Below are 20,259 nucleotides of genomic sequence, written 5' to 3'. Positions count from 1 at the left end.
CAAGCCCCAGAGGGCGTGCAGGGCGACAGGAGGGCCGCAGAGATCCCTGCTGCCGCCTGCTGCCCGTGGTCCGGGCAGGGGTTTCTGATGCCTCTTCTGCACGGGGAGGCCTCAGTGTCAAAGGAGGGTCCCGAATCCCTGAGCAGGAGGAGACAGAGTGGAAGAGATGGCTGGAGCTTCCTAGGAGGGCTGTTGTCAGAGAAAGAGGAGGCAGTGCCCCCAGCCACCTTCTCCAGGGCTCAGAGGACTGAACAGCCACTGCCAGCAGGCGGTCAGCTCCTGGCTGGGGAGGGCAGAGCCAGCAGGAGGGTTCAGGGTGAGGAGGGAAACCAGCTGTGGTGTGGAAATGCTCTGCTTCAAGAAGAAAGCCCTGGGGATAGGGGGCTTGAACAGGAGGAGACGCCACTGGATCAAGATGCATCCAGCCACGGTTCCAGGGGTGTCCCTGAGGAGCCTGACTCCGAGGACCGTGAACACAGGGAAATGCTATCCCTGGAGGGGGGCAGAGCTTTGCTGCTGTTTCCCAGGTTGGCCTTATCAGCCTATGGAGGTGAGCCCAGCAGTAATCCACGGGCTCCAAGCAGAGGGCACGACAGATATATTCTCACACTAGATGAATTTGAAAAGGAGATGGAGGCTTGTTTCCAGCAACTGTCCCTCCTCAAGTTGGGCAGCGGTGGTTCCGGACGAAAAGCCTCCACACCGACGGGAGAGAACTGGAGCCTTGCTTGGCAGTGGCGCTGCTGCCAGGACAGCGCTGCCGCTTCTCAGCAGGTCTGGGGAAACCGGGGCTTGCATCTTTGCTGTGCTGAGGATGCAAAGCCCGCAGAGAGCAGTGAAGATGTTAAACTGGGAAAGACCGAGGCCCTGGGGATGCGTGAAGTTGTTCCAGGGGCCATGCCCCCCGAGCTGGGTCAGCACCGGCTTTCCCAGCAGCCAGGAGCCCTCGAGCAAGTGAGGAGCAGGTTTCACCAGCTCATCTCTGGACTGAAGAATGAGAGAAGTCAGGTTTTACAGGAGAACGCCAAACTTCAGGGAGACCAAAAGAGATGCCATGAAAAGCTGCACACCCTTGAAAAAGAGAGAGCGAGCCATGCGACAGAAATAGCCAGGCTTGAGCAGAACAACGATGTGCTGTTAGCAGATGTCTCGCACTTGAAGAGGGACCTGGACCAATATTTGCAGGTCATTTCTGACCTTGAAGACTGCAATGCAAAAAGTTACAGCAAAATTTCAGAGCTCGAAGAGGAAAATGAAAAACTGAAAAGGAGTCTGGGCCAACTCCAGAGAGCCATGTCTGAGAGCATGAGGAAAGCCAAAGGTGTGACAGAGTGTGTCACCCTGGAAAATGGGGAGCTCAAGGCGCTGATTTCAGAGCTTGGGGTCAGTTACAAAGAGCTGGTAAAGGAGATAGTGTTGGGCATGGAGGACATGACCCGGGCCTTCAGGGGGCAGAACGAGCTCCTTCTAGGCAGGATCCGTGTCCTGGAGGGGAAGGTCACCTTGGAGACGAGCCAGGATGTGGGGCATCTGGAGAGAGGAGGAGGGCACCTCCGGGGAAAGCCCAAGATGACGGCAGACAAGATGCATGCTGTTGACAGAGAGGTGCAGGTGACACAACTTTCAGGGCAACTGATTCCAGGAGTCCATGGGCCACCTTTGGAGGAGGAAATGGGTCTGACTTCTGGGAAGACGGGATCTTCCTTAGGCATGGAGAATTCCAGATTAGGTGCTGAGGCTGCTACTCCATCACTGGGCTGGAGAAATGCTGAAGAGTCCAGTGCCCTGCAAGGAAACATTGGTGGAGCAGGAGTAAAAGAAGCACATTTGGGAAAAAGACCCAAAAAAGAGAAAGGACCATGGTGTTCTGCAGACCAAGGACAAGCTCCAGGGTCCCGGAGTAATGGCCCCCAGGTAAGTTGACTCTGCATAGCTGTTCACTATTCTCACTTGCTAACCTTCTGTAGTGCTGATTCTGCTCCAGGGTCCAGCCCCTTAACTCATGGAATCTTCCAGCAGCCCTAGGGGGAAGGTACAGATCTCATCCCTATTGACCAGATTGCAGGACATAGGCATAGAAAAGTGAAGGGACTTGCCTGAAGTCACGCAGCTAGTGAGGGGTGGGCTGGGACTGGCCCCTGAGCACGCTGGCTCCAGAGTCTCCGTTCTTACCTGCTTCAAGCCCACCCCTCTACTTAGGCTCTCCAAGCTGGTGTCCAGTGGAGCACTGAGGAATGTTTGCACTTTAATATAACACCTTGTGGTTTTGGATCTGGGACTGTTTCAGGTGGCCTGAGTCATCATTCTATACACAGGGTCTTGAAAGGTACAATGGAAAGGGAAGTCGGCTGTAAACTTATTAAAACAGGGTTCAAACCCAGCTCTGCACTTGGAGAGCTGTGACCTTGAGCCCAGATGCGGACTTTTCTGAGTCACTTTCCTCATCTGTAGACGATGCTCGACTTGCCGGACTCCTAGGATGAAGTGCTAGGATGATGTTCTCATGGTGGTCTTACTGAATGTAGGATATTTAGTGCTGAGCCCTTTGTGTTCATTCGTATCCATTCTCTGTCTCTGTCTCTCCCTAGCAGTTGTACCAATCATTTCATAGAAACTTTGGTTTTATAATGTTTTTCTTTATTGTCTGTATTTTATTTCATTGGTTTCTTCTTATCTCTTCATTATGTTCTTTCTTCCACTTTCTTTTGGTATGATTTGTTGTTCTTTCTCTTGCTTTTTGTGTTGGAATCTTAGATCACTGATTTTCAACCATTCTTTTGTAATCGATGCATTTAAAGCTATCAGTTTCTCTCTCAGCATTTCACATATTTTGATACGATGTCCATTCAATTCAAAATGGTTTCTAATTTCTGTTGTGATTTCTTCTTTGACCCATGAGTTATTTAGACGTACGTTTCTCAATTTTGAAGCATCTGGGAGAATTTTTAGTTATATTTTTATTTCATTGTTGTCAGAAAGCATACACTATATTATTTTAATCTTTTGAAATTTGCTGAGGCTTGTTTTGTTGACTGGGTCATAGTCTATGTAGGTAAATATCTCATGTGCCCATGTAAAGAATGAATATTCTGCAATTTTGAGTATTAGTTAGGCCACACTGGTTAATTGTGCTAATCAAATCTTTATGTTTTTACATTCTGTGATGTTGCAGAGCAGTTGGGAGGGAGAGAGAGCAAAGGGGAAGGAAATGGGATGGAAGAAGGAGGAAGGAAGAGGGGCAGGATTGAGGCCTGTGGCACCCCCGTCATTCCCACAGGGGAGACCAGGGGGATTCCAGTGGTGGCTTGGTCATTGCCAGGATGGGTGTAGATATCAGGGGGATGTGGCAAAAGCCCTTGCCACCCACGTGCCCAGTTCGGGAACCTGGGGCCCTTCTTGCTGTGGCTTGGTGGTCATCATTGGTCTGGTTGCACATGTCGTGTGGGCGTGGCTGAGGCCCTTGGTCCCCCACTGTCCCAGCTTGGGAGAGCCTGGGGTGCTTCCTGTGGCAGCTTGGTGGTTGTCACTGGACTGGTTGCAGGTGTTGGGGGTGCATGGCCGAAGCCCAAGGCCTCCCACTGCCCCATCTTGGGAGAGCCCAGGGAGCTTTCTGCAGTGGCTCAGTGGTTGTCGCTGGACTGGTTGCTCATGTCAGGGGTGTGTGGCCAAAGCCCTTGGCCCCACCCTTGGGACTGGTTGCAGGTGTCAGGGGGCATGGCTGAGGCCCCCAGCTCTCCCCCATTTCTGGCTTGGTAGCCAAGGGGACTTCCGGTCCTTTTAGGTGTTACAGGTGTTCTTTAGTGAAATGAGACCTTTACAAGTTAATATCAAACTTTGTCTCTGGTCTGTGGGAATTCTGTTTTTCTTTCAGTTCTGTGTTGGATTATTTGCTGTTTCCACCACTTAAACTCTGCACTGGAACTAATTTGTTGTCCTTTTCTTACTTTTAAAATGGGGGAGCTTCCTGTGGGGACCAGTCTTGAGCTGTGTGGTTGAGCTAAATTGCTGCTTTGCTGCTGATTCCCTAGGGAAGGCTTTTTGTGCAGCTCAGGTTTTTTTTTTTTTTTTCCTTTTTGTCCATTTTTCGTGTCTGGCAATGGATCGCGACCCTCAGTGTCGCGCCCGTACCGCACCGGGACCAGCAACGGGATCGCAACCCTCAGTGTTGCACCCGCACCTCACTCAGCCAGTGAGCGGGAACTGGTCTGCACGTGGGATCCGAACCCTCGGCGGGAGCGCTGCCGTGCTCCCAAGTGGCGCACTGTAGCAGTGCGCCACCGGGCCGGCCCTGTGCAGCTCAGGTTTTAATGGTTGACTTTTTTTTTTTTTAGATGACTGGTAAGGGGATCTTAACCCTTGATTTGGTGTTGTCAGCACCACGCTCAGCCAGTGAGCAAACCGGCCATCCCTATATAGGATCTGAACCCGTGGCCTTGGTGTTATCAGCACCACACTCTCCCGAGTGAGCCACGGGCTGGCCCTTTAATGGTTGACTTTAAAGGTACTTCTGGGCCTAGCAAGAGTCAATGCACCTGGGTTGTGTAGAATCTCTGGTCTGGGCCTTAGTCTTTTCATCAAATTGCACCCCATGCAACTCTATATTCATGACCAATCTCTTCTGAGTGGTCCCACGCTGATTGGGGGTGGATTGTCTGTCCTTGCTGTGTCCCCGTATTCCCCCAGTGGCCTCATCTCCCCCACTGCCAGTGCTGCAAACACTTCACATGGGACAGGCCATGCACCAGTCCCTTGTGATGACTCACTGACCTCTGAGTGGATCCTTTTTTTCAGTTGTTGTGGCTTCTCACTCCTATGTGGGTCCACAGGAACTCTTTTAGTGGTCTTGCTGGCCTGGGGACCAGCAAGGCCCTCTTATCCCCTGCCATCTCCAAGCAACTTCGTCTGAAGGGCACAGCTGCAGCTTTTGCCAGCTCCTGCTCTGTGTGATCAGCAGCTCCAGCCTGGAAGTGGTCAGGATTTGAAACAGTTGGAGCGGTTTTTTCTTTCTCTCATTGTGGCTCCTCCCACCCTCATGCACTCCGTAATCTCTCCTCCTCTTCCCCTGAGCTCTAGCAGCCCCAGCTTGGCTGTTATAGCTTTTTTATAGTTGTAAATTGGTTGATTTGTCTAATCAAATCTTCTGTATCTTTACTGATGTGTAAAGATATAGATAGACATATTTTTGTCATTTGCTAAGAAGCATTTTAAAATTTCCAAATCTGAGTGTGCTTTTGTGTATTTCTTCTTTTAGCTATGTTATTTTTGATTCATATATTGTGTTATTTATTTGCTATTTTTTTCTACTTGTCTCATCTGTTTCTTTTTATTTTTACTTTCCTGCCTTCATTTTTGGTATTAATCATTTTTACACTTCTTGCCATGTAACAAAGATGCAAAAAGTATTACTCAAAACGACATGAATGCAATGAGAAGCCCAAAGGGACTGTTACCTCAGCAACTCCTCCATTAGAAGGAGAAACTGGGTACAGCTCCAGTTCAATGTTAGCTTCTGTTTTTATTGTAAAGACAGGGAAGTTTCACAATAAAAATCAGTTGATTCAGTCATTTCAAAAGGACCCAAAGACATGGGCAACATGACAAAAGTTATCCATAGCTAAGTACAGCTTAAACAACGGAAACTAGTAACTTCATTAAAACTAACAGTATGATAGTCCAAAGTATAATTAGTGAAATGTTAAGCTAGTTACACTATGATCATTATCTTTAACTTAAGATATAACTATTTTTATAACAGCTAAAACAATCATTACATTCCTATGATTCTATCTGTGATTGTATCTTAAGTTTCCATTAACAAAAAGTTTTCCCTTCAGCAAACATTTCTCACGTATTTTCTTACAGCAATTCTGTAAAATCTCTTAACATGATCAGTATGTCAACCACCTGTTAACTCTAAAATCATTAAGTATACAATTCTATACCTAAACAGTGCTTGGAGTCAATTTGATGGGCTACTGCCCGCTTAGCTGTAGGCTTTTGCCTCCTAGCTAAGGACTTTTGTCCCATAAGTTTGTTAGCTAAAAACCCTATACTAAGAATCAACTGAGAATCTACATATACTTGATTAGAATTTATTAGATAGGCTTTTTGCCCTGCTAGCTGTCCAGTTTATTGTATTGTATATTTTAGTATCATTCTTTTAGTGATTACCCTAGAAATTTCAAAATGTATCTGTTATTTAAATCAACCTTTAATTAGTATTCTGTCATGTCACAAATAATGCACACATCTTTTATAGTTTAATTTTATTTCCTTTCTTTTTATCATTTATTTTTGTCCTGTATGTTACTTCTATGTGTAATAAGTCTTACAAGTCATTGTTTTTTGTTGATTTAAACAATCATTAATCCTTTTTGTTTAGCCATATGTTAACATGTTCTCATGCTGTTCTTTCTTTCTTCCATTTCTGTGAATCTGCTTTCCTTCTGCCTTAAGAACTTTAGTATTTCTTGTACTGACCATTTTCTAGTTATTTATTCTCTCATATTTCTTTTTATAAAAACATTTTTTCATGTCCTCTTTCTAAAGATTTTTTTCCCATTGGATTCAGAATTTTTGGTAGGCAGGTATTTCCCCCTTTTTTGCACCTTAAAGATTTAATTCTATTGTCTTCTGCCTCCCATAGTTTCTGCTAAGAAATCAGTTGTAAATTTTATTGTTTTTTTCCCCCTCCCCTGAGAGAAATGTGTCATTTTATCTCTGACTGCTTTTAAGATTTCCTTTTTATCTTTGGGTCATGGCAGTTTGACTATGATGTGCCCAGGTGTGGTTTTATTTGTATTTATCCTGCTTGATCTTTCTGAGCTTCTTGAAATTGTACATTCATGCCTTTTATCAGACTTAGAAAATTCTTGCTTATTATTTCTTCAAATATTTTATCCTCTCCTATGTCTCCTCTCCTTTTCCTCTAGAAGTGCAGAGTTTTTTTTTAAATTGTACCCCACATCTTTTGAAAACTCTGTTCTACTTTTTTTCTCTTTATGCTTTAGTTTGGATTTTCTATTGACCTGCAGCTTTTACTTCATGAATTCTGTGTTCCACTTCATCTCATCTTCTGTTAAATCCATCCTAATTTCATTATGGTATTTTTCAGTTCTATAATATCCATTTTATTCTTTTTTTAGAAAAAGACATTCTGATTCTCTGTTGAAATACTCTGTCTCTTCATCACTTTATCTTTTCCTATGTTTTAAAATATATATAAATCACAGTTATTTTGAAGGCCTTGTCTGCTAACTCCAGTATCTGGATCATCTCTTTGTCTGCTTCTATTGACTATTTCATTCCTTGGTGAACAGTCATGTTTTCCTGCTTCTTCACAAGTCTAGAATCTTTTTTTTTGTTTTTATTTTGGACATTATGTATGATATATTGTGGAAGTCTTTGGTTATTATCTTCCTCTAAAGAATGTTGAGTGAGTTTTGTTCTGGCAAGCAGTTGAATGATCAGCAGATCATCTTATTCCTGTGCAGGTCTATTTCCATTTTATCCTCAGTTCTAGGGCTTGACATTACTCCTAAAGTGTGGCCCTTGCTCCTAGGGCATGGCCTTTTGGTGGTATTAATTGAGTTCCCAGAGCATTCATCAAAGTCTCTCCACTTTGGTTCAGCCAGAACTCTGCCATCCTCTCACAGTGTGTGACCTCTGAAATCTCTTCAGCAATTAACCTCCCAGCTGCTGTTTTCTGCAAGGCTTAGATACTTTACTATGCCACATATCTTATGACTCAACCAAAGACCCAGAGGGCATTTCTAAGACAGTATTTGGTTTTCTTTGCAGTGTTGTCCTCTCTGTTATTTTGTCCCCAACTGTCTTAGCATCCCTAAACTGCAGTCTCTCATTCCTCTGCACAGCAGGACCACCACTCTCAGCTTGGGCTTTATTTCCTGAACCGTGGTTTGGAAAATGTTTCAGAGAAAAGTCCAGGGGAAATGTGGAGCTCATCTGGTTGTGCTTGCTTTTCCTCAAGGATTGTAGTCCTGCATTGGTCACCTTCCAATGCCTGCAAAAGATTATTTTTATATATTCTCCCCAGATTTTATTTGTCCAATACCAGCTATTCAGACCAGGTAGGAACTAGAACTCTGAGGAGGCAAATATTGAGCTGACTTTCAAGCATAGAAAGGAACAACAGGAAAGAACATTCCAGGCAGAAGGAAAAGCTACCAGACAGGTTCTGAGGTAGGAAAGAGCCCGGTTTGTGGATTTCCTACAGTGGGTAATAATCGACCCCTGAGAACCACTTCAGATGGTCACTTATATCCCTGCCATCTACACTCCACACTTCAACCCTGACCTCATTCTCTTCATCTTCCACCCGCCCCTTCCTGAACCTGCTTTCTCCCTCTGGTTCTCATGTTGGGGACAGCTCCTCCGGGAAGCCACATAGCCCCTCACTGGGTTCATTGCAGAGGTGTGGTGGAGCTGACTCATGCACATCTCTCAACTCTGTGGTCAATGACATCGTTTTGGTAGCTTGCAGTTGGTCATGGTGGGAGGATCGACACCATGCTTATTGACAAATGCTACAAATGGGTACTGCTTCTCCTGCCAGCATGGAGAGCAGTTGTCACACATGATGGCACAGCTAGGTGGTGCTTCTGGGTGTCTCTGTTAGGTGGCCGTGGCCTCCTGGCTTCCCATTGCCATGCTGTGTGGCATTGCGTCTGTCTGTGTCATTCTCCCCAGCAGATAGAGCTCCAGAGGCCCCAGTGCGGCATGTGGCTGGAGCATGTGGCCAGAGTAGGTGACCGCCGGGCAGCTCCCAGCGGTGCTGTGGGGATTGCTCCCATGGAACAGGCAGGCTGGCCCCACCTGCTCTATCGTTCTCTTTAGAACATACCATGGGCGCTCGCTCAGGACCTGCTTAAGACAAAGCCCATGCAAGTCTCTGCCAGAGGAGGGAGGCAGAGGAGGCAGCAGACTTCCCAGAAAGGCCAAGTTGTTTTGAAGTCTTGGAGCTGGATTTTGCGAGCCATTCGGAGCACCCATCTGTTCTTGCCAGGGCCCAGCCTGTGAATCTCAGGCCCACGCAGTGTGAATTTCTGTTAATTAAAAAAAATATGTACATCACATTCTACTATCGTATTCCTTGTTAACAAGGGAGATGCCTGACCAGCCATGGAGTCACGTTGATTCTGCCCTCTCACCCGCTCCTCCCTCTGCTCTCTGTTTCCCAAGCAGAATAGCTCAGTATCCCCCTCCCACCTGCTCCCACCTGGTCAGGAACATGGCCCTTGAAACGGCCAGGTTGCTGCTTTCAATGAAATGGAGAGTGCCCAAACAAGGGGCAGGCGTTTGAGAAGTGTCTCAGCTTCTGGGCTCCCAGACCCTGCACAAATGCAACTTTTACTCTTTGCAGAGCTGTCCTTCATAAGGCCACCTTAGCAGTTTCGTTCAAGAGCTTAAAGATGCTCAGCACTTTGGCCCAGAAATTCCCCCTCTGATGATCTTAGGGAAAGACTCAGAGGGATGTTGAAGTACTTATGTACAAGGGTCTTTGTCACAGGCCTATTATAACAGCAAAATGTTAGAAGAATCCAAGCGTTCAGCATGGCCACAGAAAGCTACCTATATATCAATTTTTTTTTTTTTTTTTTTTTTGCAGCTGGCCGGTCTGGGGATCTGAACTTTTGATTTTGCTGTTAGAAGGCTGTGCTATAACCAGCTGAGCTAACCGGCCAGCCTGCTACCTATATATTAATAACAGCATTTGCAACACTATTTGGTGATATGGAGAAATGCTCATGACATGACGTTAAGGGAGAAAAACAGGATACAAAACATATATTGTATATTATATTTCATATAGAAAAATATGTGCATGTATGGGTATCTGTGTATGCTTGTGTGTGTGTGTATGTGCATACAAATAATTGAGGAATCAGAATTTAGGAGCCAGAGCCATCTGGGGGCAGTAGCAGCCCTGCCGTCCACGCTTCCCGCCTTGCTAAGTCAGGCTGCTCCCTCGCCTTCCCCCCTCCCAGAAACTCCCTTTGGCATCCACATGAAACCCACTACCCTCAAATTAGCTCTAAGAAGAGTGAGAGGCCATTTTGTACTGATTTAACAAAAGTGCTGCAGAAAATACAATATCTTCTGTTTTATGTAAATATATGAAGCTTTGATGTAATAAGCATCTCATGGTTTGATTTGAACGTTACATTTCATTTATCATACTGTGTTTCAGTATAATGGAGACTGACATCTATTAAAGCAGGTTCTGGAATGCCATTCCATTTCATATGCTTTTGAAAATAATATTCTGGGATGTTTTTCTGGGATTCCCTAAACCCTCCCCAACACCCCCCTCAGGAAGCCCAGCAGGAGTCACACGCTCCTATATGTGCACAGTAGAAAACATATGGATATAACAGGATATGGATAATAATGATTAGGCTGGATAATAGGATTTGGGGTGATTTACTTTATTTTCTAAAATTTTTTTACTGTGAGAAAAATGTAAGCAGAAAAAAATAACTAAGGGGAAGGAAAATGGGTACTTTGTTTGCTAAGGCAAATTACTTGGGAGAATACCTAAGACTTTCATTCCAATCTGTGCTTTCAGCAGGAGTCAGAGGCTGAGCCTTCTGAGGAGGACCCCGGGCTGCGTGTCCTGCGGCTCCAGCACCAGGTGCGGACCCTGCAGTGCCAGCTCAGGGACCAGGGGACCGCACTCCGGCAGCTGCAGGCCTCTCGCGAGGAGGCCACGTGCCTCCAGGAGGAGCTCGAGGGCAGGGTAGGCTGGGCGGGGCTCCCCTTTTCTCTCTTGTAAATTAACGAATGTTCCCACGCCTCAGGCAGTTTTGAGAGTAGAAAAAGAATCAGCCAAGGCCCTGTTGACCATTCCCAGCAGCCTGTTAGTATTCATGGGACTTTTAAAATATAGAACCATATACGGAAGAAAACTAAGGGGCCCTGACAATCTCCATCCAGCTCCCCTCTGTTAAATAAAAAAAAAAAAAAGTATGTGGTCTTTAGAAAAGACAAACAGATTTAAAATGTTACGTACATAAAGGTAAAAGTCCTTCCTCTGCAGGAGGAAAGTGGTGTGATCAGGAACGAGCAGTGAGAGGGGCACTTGCAGTGTTGGAGCCACTCAGTTTCCTAGCTGCGGTGGTGGATATGCGGGGCTGCACAGGTGGTGAAACTGCATAGAACTTAACGCACACGCGCACACACGCAGATACATGCACATGCACATATGCACATACACACATGTACACAATACATACATACACATATGCACACACATGCACACGTGTACACAATACATACACACACATATGCAGACACGCACATGCACACACATGCACACATGCACACGTGCACACGTGTACACAATACATACACACACATATGCAGACACACACATGCACACACGCACACACACTCACATATGTACACAATACATACATACACATATGCAGACACACACATGCACACACGCACACACACTCACATATGTACACAATGCATACATACACCTATGCAGACACACATGCACACACGCACACATGCACATATGTACACAATACATACATACACACATGCAGACATACGCACATGCACACATGCACATATGTACACAATACATACACACATATGCAGACACACGCACATGCACACACATACACACGCACACATGCACATACACGCACATGCACACATATACACACACATACACAATACATACATACACACATACACACATGCAGACACGCACACACACGCACATACATGCACATGCACACATACACATGCACACACACACGTACACAATACATACACACATGGAGACACATGTACACGCACACACACAACATACATGCACATGCACACATATACACACACACACAATACATACATACACATATGCAGACACACACATGCACACATGCACATATGCACACAATACATACACACATGCAGAAACATGCACATGCGCACATGCACACATGCACACAATACATACATACACATATGCACACACACATGCACATACATGCACACGCACACATATACACACGCACATACACACATGTACACAATACATACATACACACATACACATATGCAGACACACATACACACACATGCACATACACACATGCACATATATGCACATATGCATGTACTCATGGACATGCGCACATGTACACAATAACACACGTACACACACACATGTGCACACACACACACAAACTGAGGCAGAGAAAGAATAAGTGACTGGCACAAGGTCACGGGATTAGGCCCCAGGGTGTCTGGCCTGGGAACGCCTGTGCTAACACCAGTCAGTAAACTCTGTGGCTCTGTCCTCTGCATGGGGACCAGGGATGGCTTCCTTACTAAAGGAGGAGGTGGCAGAGCTGGCCCAGCCACTGCAGTCTGGCAGAGCTTGCTCTCCTCCCTGATCCTGCTGAGCTAGTGATATGAGTGACCTCTGTCTGTCACCAGAGGTGAGTCCCCATGCAGGTAAAGAGGTAAGATGAGGGACAACCTCTGAGCCTGGCTCGCCCGGGGAAGCCCTGAGTTGTGGTAAATGATGGTACAGCATTGTCAAAATTGTTGGTTTTATTTCAGCTTGCAGAACTTCAGAAAAAGCTGCATGAAGCAAAACTGGCCGTGGCTCCTCTGAAGGTAATGTGTGCATAAAATCACTAAGAAATGTCTCTTTGCAAAAAAGAGCCTAGGATCTTAAATGTAGTGCATCTCCATTGTATAAAAATACTGGAAAGAAGAATGAAGGAGACCCAGATGCCACACCAGATCCCAATCCCCATTTGAATGCAGCGTTTTTGTGTATTTCCTTCCAGTATTTTCTCATGGGTGTCTGAGGTCCCACCATCCTCTGCACTTGTGCCCGGCTCTTCCCCCTCGACAGTACAACCTGCAGGAGCGCCTGTGCAGCCACCCGCCTCTGAAGCGGCTGTTCACGCGGGACTGAAGCGCGACGCGTCGGCTCTTAGCCCTGCTCCCGGCCTGTGGGTGCTCAAGCGCGGGCCTCTCTGTCCCGCTCTCCCTCATGTCCTACTGTATATAAACACTGTGTTGCACAGTTTTTCTGGAAATGTTTCCCCCATGTATCAAGACATTTATGTTTAGGACAAATTCCCAGAAATGGCGTTAGAAGCCCACGAGGTTTAATATGTTCTTTGCCAGCTGGACATGGAATTTGGCGAAGGTGACACATTTAATGTCAAATGTGGGCATGGATTGGGTGCAGGCTGGAGGGTCTGCCCTTTCTTTCTATTCTCTGGGCAGGGTGGATAGGGAGGAGCCCTAGGCTGGGTGTCAGCAGAACATGGTTACACCATGGACCCCCACTGACCTGATCCTGGGGCCTCAGTTTCCCCAACTATTAAATTGGAAATGTGGGCCGCACAATCCCTAAAGTCATTTCCCATCCCAGAATCCCACGTCTGTCTGAGCCTCAAGTTTGCATCTGTTAAATAGAAGTCGAAATAATTCCTGATGAGACTCTGTGGACGTCATGGATGGAAAAGTGGAGAGTAAACTGTAAAGCTCTGAAAATGGGAGGTTTTCATCCTCCTCTCTCTTATTGACGTCATTTGATATGGACCGTTTATTTATATGTTTATTTATTTATTGACGGCTGGCTGGTACAGGGAACCAAACCCTCGACTTTAGTGTTATAAGGCTGCACTCTGATCAACTGAGCTAACTGGCCAGCCCATGGACCACTTATTTAAACGAAGACCATAACCCCTTGTAAGCTATAAAGTGCTTTGCACATTGGAGATAATAAAAACACGACACTCTGGGTGCTCTGCCTGCACCATCTCCTTTTATCCTGGTGTCCTTAGCAACCCCCATTGGACAGATGGGCAAGTTGAGGCATGGATAGGAGCTTGGTCCCAGAGCTGATCCATGCTCTTGATCCTGCTGTCCTGCACCTGGACCCCACTGGGAGGGCAGTGGAGAGCCCTTGGGGGGTGTTTTCAAAGCAGCTCTGGCTTCTGGGTGGAGGGAGGCATTGCAGGAAGAAGGCGGTTGCTGCTGAGCTAGGGCAGAGCTGGGGGTAGAGAGCAGGGAGCTGGTCTATCCCCAGCCCACCCTGCCCCCAGCTCAGCCGTGCAGATCCCATGGGAGCCCTGAATCCATGGACTTCACTCTTTCAGGCCAAGCTGGCTTCCCTGGTCCGGAAGTGCCGGGAGAGGAACTGCCTAATTGCTCACCTGCTGCAGGAGCTGCACAGACATGGGTCAGCGAATCTCCTGCTCTCTGAGCTGGCACAGAACATGGTGAATGATGTGGCACTGGCTGAGTACGCGGCCACCTTCCTGGCTCCGGGAGTCCCAGAGGTAGATCCCCACAGACAGCCCTGTCCCTGTCCCTGCTTGCTCTGGGGCTGTGAACACATCCACCCCATCCATGTGCCTAACCCGAGCTTCCCCTCCTTCCTCCCCTACCTCCTCTGCCCGCTGGCCAGCACCTGTGCTCTGAGCCAGCATAGGAAGGTGCTTCTGGTGAGCATCACCCTTAAAGTGCTCATGACATGGTGCAGAGACAGACACAAACAGCAAGTTTAATTCAGTGCCATACAAGCATCACCACCTTTATGTCACCAGACAGTTCTTTCATGAGTGCCTCGACTTCTGCACTTGGCATCTCTCTGGCAGGATGCTTGGTCCACCCATCAGCCTCCTATCCATCCTTCAAGGCACAGTACAAAGTGTGACCTTGCCAGGCGGTCTGCTCTGAATCCCGTGGACCACAGAGTTAGCCACACCCTCTCTGTCCTTCATTGCACATGAACATGTGTGACGTGGCACATATGAGGGATTTTCCTGTACCGTTGTGGGAGTTTTCCTGGCACCTCTCTGTTGGGGCCAGAGTCACTCTGTAGCCATCTCTGTCTCCCCAGTGCCTGGCACAGAGAAGCTGCTCAGGAAATGTTCATTGAATGCATAAAACAGTGAACCAAATGAATGAAGATCTCCTCTCCTAATGGTCAACAAAAGAGGAAACTGAGGCTGGAGAGGTTAGGAGACTTGCTCAAGGTCACACGGGTGGTGACGGTGCCGTTTCTCCTAGCCCAGGTCTGGTCAAGGCGCTCCAAGGTCTCTGCCAGACTCTGAACAGCAGTGCCTCAGGCCCCTGTGGCTGCTCAGTCCCGCCTGCCCAGGCACATGCATGCAGCCCTGTTCCTGGGCACAAGCCAGCAACGCCCCCACCAGACTAGCTCAGCTCCTTATGGTGAGAGGGCGGAATGCAGCCTCCACAGTAAACATGGCCTGAGCTGGTTTCCACGCTCTCTCCAGGGCACTGTCTGCAGGCTTGCTTCCGGCTACTTGGCACCAGGTCTGAGTCTCCTTCTTCAGCCCTTCCCAGCCTGGCCTCTGCAAGGCCAACCTCCTCTGTCCCTTCCTTTCCCGCACAGTTTTCAGAGAGTCTCAGATGTCCCCTGGTCCAAATTGCTGCGTAGCTGAGGAGGTGGAGACCCGGAGGCTGAGAGCCTTGCTGAGGCATTGGTGACTTGGTTCAGAGCCAGAACTTGAATCCAGAGCTCCAGACTCCCAGTCTAATGCTCTTCTCTTGCCTGAGAGGCTCAAGCCTCCTTCAGAGCTAGGGTAGGATGAGGAAAGAGGGTAGAATTTTGCTGAAGTGCCTGGTACAGTCCCTGGGGTGCACAGGGGTCCAGTAACTCTGTGGAGAGAGGCAGGACTGAAAGCCAAGTTCCAGGGAAGTATCAGATGCAGTGGGTGTCACCCTGAAGGGCCAGCTGGGTGCTGCATGGGCACAGAACTGAGCACCTTCCAAGGGTTACTCCTTGGTCTTGCAGGTCCTGAAACTAGAACTGAAATATTCACCGGGGTTGGACAGGCTGACTTACAATGACCAAACTCACAGAGACTGATGTATAGACCAGACATTAATTTATTAATTTCCCGTGACAAATAGAACTATTGCACAGGCCAAAGTGTGTCTTTGGGCAAGACCCTTCATTTCTCTGAGCCTGAGATTTCTTGTAAAATGGGAATAGTGCAACCTGCTTGGCAGGATTGTCATGATGCATGAATTGGTCACTCATTGACCACCTTGTACAGGGTCTCCCACATAGTAAGAACCTGGTCCTTGTGTGGGCAGCTGGCAGGAGGGAGCCTTGAGTTCAAATCTCAGCTCTCCCAGCATCTAGCTCTATGTCCTCAAGAGAGGACACTTACACATACCCCTTGCTGGGGAGGGCACTGTGCTAAGCATTTGCTGTGAGTGAACTCAGGTGAGCCTCCCTGGGGAAGGCACTATTATTAGCCCCTTTCCTGGTGAGAAAACTGAAGCTCAGAGAGGTTACAGGTCTTGCCCAAAGACATGCATCTGTAAGTAGCTTTCTAACTCAGCCCTCAGCGTGTTAAGTAACTTCTCTCAGCACTGAACCTAGGCTTTGAACGTGGTGTTAGGGTATCTTTCTACAGTCACTGGAGTTACTACCCCTGTGGGAGAGGGGTGCTAACCACAGCTGTTGGGAAGATGGCCCACACTAAGCCCTCAATGAGTTGGTCTCTCTTGTTACTGGGAGTCCAATCTTCAGTGAGCAGAATCTGTCCAGGTATAAGGCAGTGAAAAAAAATTGTAATGTGTTTAAGAAACTAAGAGAGCTCCAGGCTGGCTGCAATGTGGGGTCTTGAGGGAGAAGAGGTGGGAGGAGATGTGAAAGGAGAGGTGGGAGTCTAGGCGGGATAGGAGGTCACGGGCGCCTGACCCCCCACAGGGGCATTTGCACTTGGTTCTTTAGTTAGGCGTTGCAGCAGGGTCACAGGGAAGACGAATCCAGTGGGTATGTGGGCCAGATTGGGCTGCAGAGTCCAAGGAGCCGTGCCTCTGCCCCAAGGCCCAGGTGCCAAGCAGAGCCCTGGGGGAGGAGCATCTTGTCCCTCATGATGGTGGTGGCAGCTCCCGCTGGCAGCTGGGCAGGAAGTGGGTCCATAGCTCCTTGTTTTATAGGCAATAACTTGTTTCAGAGAACACAGATGGAGTTCCTGATGGAGGCCTTTGGCTCTGGCTCAGAGCCCGGGAGGGCTGCCTGGCTGGCTGGGGAGACACTAATGGGCTTGGGGTGGGATGTGCTGGAACACCAAGGGGCTGGTCCTGGGAGCCCCGAGGCTGGGCTGTGGAGGGCTGGCATATCTTCCAGAAACATCCATGGAGGGTCCAGGCCCCTGGGTGCTCACAGTGTCCTGGGCCATTCACATTCTCTGGCCCCTGCCCCTCTGGGATGGGGGCTTACTCTAACCACAGACAACTGAGAGAGGATGTGGTGTGGGTTGGGGGGTTCTGACCGGACAGGTGGCCTTCACTCACTCACTCCAATCAAAGTCGGCCAAGACCAACACGGCCCTTCCTCATGTGGCACTTCAGTGGATTAACTCACTTCATACTCTGAACATCCACTCATGGAGGAGAAGACTGAGCCTCAAATGGTCCAAGAGAGGGAGACTGAGCCCTAGAATAGTTCGGGAGCTGGAGACTGAGCCCCAGAATAGTCCGGGAGCTGGAGACTGAGCCTCAGCATGGAACAGGAGCTGGGGACTGAGCCACAGAATAGTCCGGGAGCTGGAGACTGAGCCTCAGCATGGAACAGGAGCTGGGGACTGAGCCACAGAATAGTCCGGGAGCTGGAGACTGAGCCTCAGCATGGAACAGGAGCTGGGGACTGAGCCACAGAATAGTCCGGGAGCTGGAGACTGAGCCTCAGCATGGAACAGGAGCTGGGGACTGAGCCACAGAATAGTCCGGGAGCTGGAGACTGAGCCTCAGCATGGAACAGGAGCTGGGGACTGAGCCACAGAATAGTCCGGGAGCTGGAGACTGAGCCTCAGCATGGAACAGGAGCTGGGGACTGAGCCACAGAATAGTCCGGGAGCTGGAGACTGAGCCTCAGCATGGAACAGGAGCTGGGGACTGAGCCACAGAATGGTCCGGGAGCTGGTTGCGGTTGCCCTCCAGGGGTGGCCGCTGCGATTCAGAGCTGAATCTGCCCTTTTGGGAGTGGGGGTGTGGCCAGTTGGTGGGCTCAGTGACTGCAGCTCCCTGCTGCACACGACTGCGACTTTCTCTTTCCATTTTCTTTTCTCGCCCTGGTTTTGGTGGGTGGTGGAAACGGAGCCTCAATCAGCTCAGCATCCATACCATTTCCGCAGATGCATGGCAGTGGGGTGGGGACTGCCATCAAGCTGTGCTGGTATCAGTGGATGTGTCGTCCTGGTCACCAGCATCCATGGGTCCCCCCTGTGTCTGCCCGGCTTCCTTCCCCCAGCTCTGCTGGCGCTCCCCAGCTCAGGCATCTATCTGTTCTGAGGGGTGGGGGGCTCCATGAGGTCAGCCTGGGCAGCTCCCCACTGTGCCTTCAGCTGGGAACACTGGGGTCTTGGCACCTTCCTGACTCTAGCTGGAGATGGAAGCAAGGGGAGAGCAGGTTCCCTCTGTCCTCTGGTTCCTAAAACCTCTCTGGGGCTCCTTAATTCCACCCTATTCCCCAAACTTGCCTTGGGTGGGCAGGGCTCCGGGCAGCTTCTCCTCACCCCTTTCTCTTCAATTCCCCCTCAACCCCCAGTCCCAGGTGACCTGTTTTTTGGCTTTTGCCTGCACCTGGGCTGTTGACATTCACAAGCGGAGAAGGAAAGGTCTTTGCTGTTTGTATCCGGTTGCGTCATTCCCTCTCCCTGACCCCGAGACCTTGGAGGTAGATTCCCCGGGCACCAAGGAGAGGAGGGCAAGGGTGCTGGGACTCACCCGGGGAGGACGCTGGCTAATACGGCAGCCTGCTCTCCTGTTCACACAGAAGCGACCTCGCCCAGGCTCTGGCCTGTGGGGTGCTCCACAGATGGAGGGTCCCATCAGAGAACTTGAGGAGTTGGCCCCTCCCGAGCTCCTGCTGCTCCTGGGATGTGTGGTTTACTGCACCCTCTCTAGACACGGAGATTCACCTGCAGACGAAGCCACCCTGATTCTGAACAATTACCCACCACCCCCATGAGCTTGGTGCTTGCCCTTCACCTCTCTAAGCCACCTGTCCTCTTAGGCCAAGTCGGGGTTGATGTCCCCTCCAGGGCTACGCCAAGTCAAATGCCCAGCACAGCATCTGTCACACACAGGCACCCACAGGCTTGGGGCACCTTCAAGCATAGCCAAAGCTTCGCTTGGGGAGGTAGGTCAGGGACCTTGGCCGTGCTGGCAGCGGGGAGTCATCCGGATCCCGAAGAGATGCAGGTGACCTAGTAAGGAGCCTGCTAATTTTACCTCCTCTCATCCTGCTGTTTCCTCTTCCCTCCACCTCCTGGAATCATCTTGCTATCCTCTGGGTATTAGTCAATGCGATCTATATATGGTCCTTTGGAAATGGAATCTTACCTAAAAAAAGGAGCAGCGAGAATTGGATGATTGGAGAACTGGTCCTCAAAGCCCTAACCTCCCCTAATTCATTAAGTCAGCAACCCCCAAGCCTAGGCCTCCAAAGATCCAGGTAATTATTTTTTTCTCTTTAGCTCCTGCCTTTTATGAGGTTTAGAATATTCCCCCAAAAGTTACATGGGGGAGAGGCAGAGGCAGTGGAGAGGGTGGGAATGCCCTTCATCTGTCCCCTACTCGTTGTCGAGTGTTTAGTAGACATTCCTTCTCTTTTCATTCTGACGAAACCCTGCGTGCAACACGTTAGTATTTCCGTTCTACAATGGATGGGGTGAGCCTCAGAGAGTTCACCTGACTTAGCCAAGGTCACGGAATCAGGAGGGGCAGAGCCAGGATTCAGCCCGAGGGATGCGCAGCCCTGGAGCTGGAAGCAGACAAGGACACATGTGTCACCAGTCACACACTGACACAGTGCCAGCAGAAGTCAGTTCAATGCATTGGAGGCTACTCCGTGGACGTGAAGGCAATTGAAACCTCCTTCTCACATTGAAGGAGTCTCATCTGATGAGGAGACACCTGACTCTCAACCCAGGGGCGATGAAAAGCAGCCCCAGCAGCGAGCAGTGGGGAGAGGAAGACTGATCCGGGAATGTGCTTCCTGGAGGAGAAAGGACTCGAACTAGGCCTTAAAGGATAAGATGGGGGTTTTACTAGCTGGAAGGATGGAGAGACCTGCCTGTGCAGAGGCAGGGGCTGTGAGAGGTCGTGGTGTTTGAAGACACAGCAGTTCTTGTGGGGGACGTAGTGAAGTCTCTAAGAGCGTGTACGAGAGCAGGCATCATGCCTGGTACAGAAGGTTCCTGATAAGGG

The 20,259-nt window shown here is 48.9% G+C and overlaps 1 protein-coding gene across 2 annotated transcripts in view; it reads left to right on the top strand.

Moving 5' to 3' along the window:
* The first annotated feature begins 1,614 nt into the window (after nt 1-1,614).
* Nucleotides 1,615-20,259, top strand: part of LOC103585389 (chromosome unknown open reading frame, human C4orf50) — a 79,141-nt gene continuing 60,496 nt past the window's right edge. Inside the window, exons 1-4 of one of the 2 annotated variants that reach the window (XM_008566324.1) lie at nt 1,615-1,914; nt 10,589-10,654; nt 12,604-12,660; nt 14,163-14,345. In XM_008566324.1, coding sequence (XP_008564546.1) covers nt 1,672-1,914; nt 10,589-10,654; nt 12,604-12,660; nt 14,163-14,345 — 549 coding nt within the window. In that variant the 5' untranslated portion in view covers nt 1,615-1,671. Of the gene's footprint in view, nt 1,915-10,588; nt 10,760-12,603; nt 12,661-14,162; nt 14,346-20,259 lie in introns of both variants that reach the window. The other variant, XM_008566325.1, reaches the window with a different exon arrangement.

The sequence above is a fragment of the Galeopterus variegatus genome, unplaced genomic scaffold (assembly GCF_000696425.1).
Source record: "Galeopterus variegatus unplaced genomic scaffold, G_variegatus-3.0.2 Scaffold234, whole genome shotgun sequence".
In the NCBI taxonomy this organism is placed as follows: Eukaryota; Metazoa; Chordata; class Mammalia; order Dermoptera; family Cynocephalidae; genus Galeopterus; species Galeopterus variegatus.
This window is presented reverse-complemented; position numbering and strand designations above follow the sequence as displayed.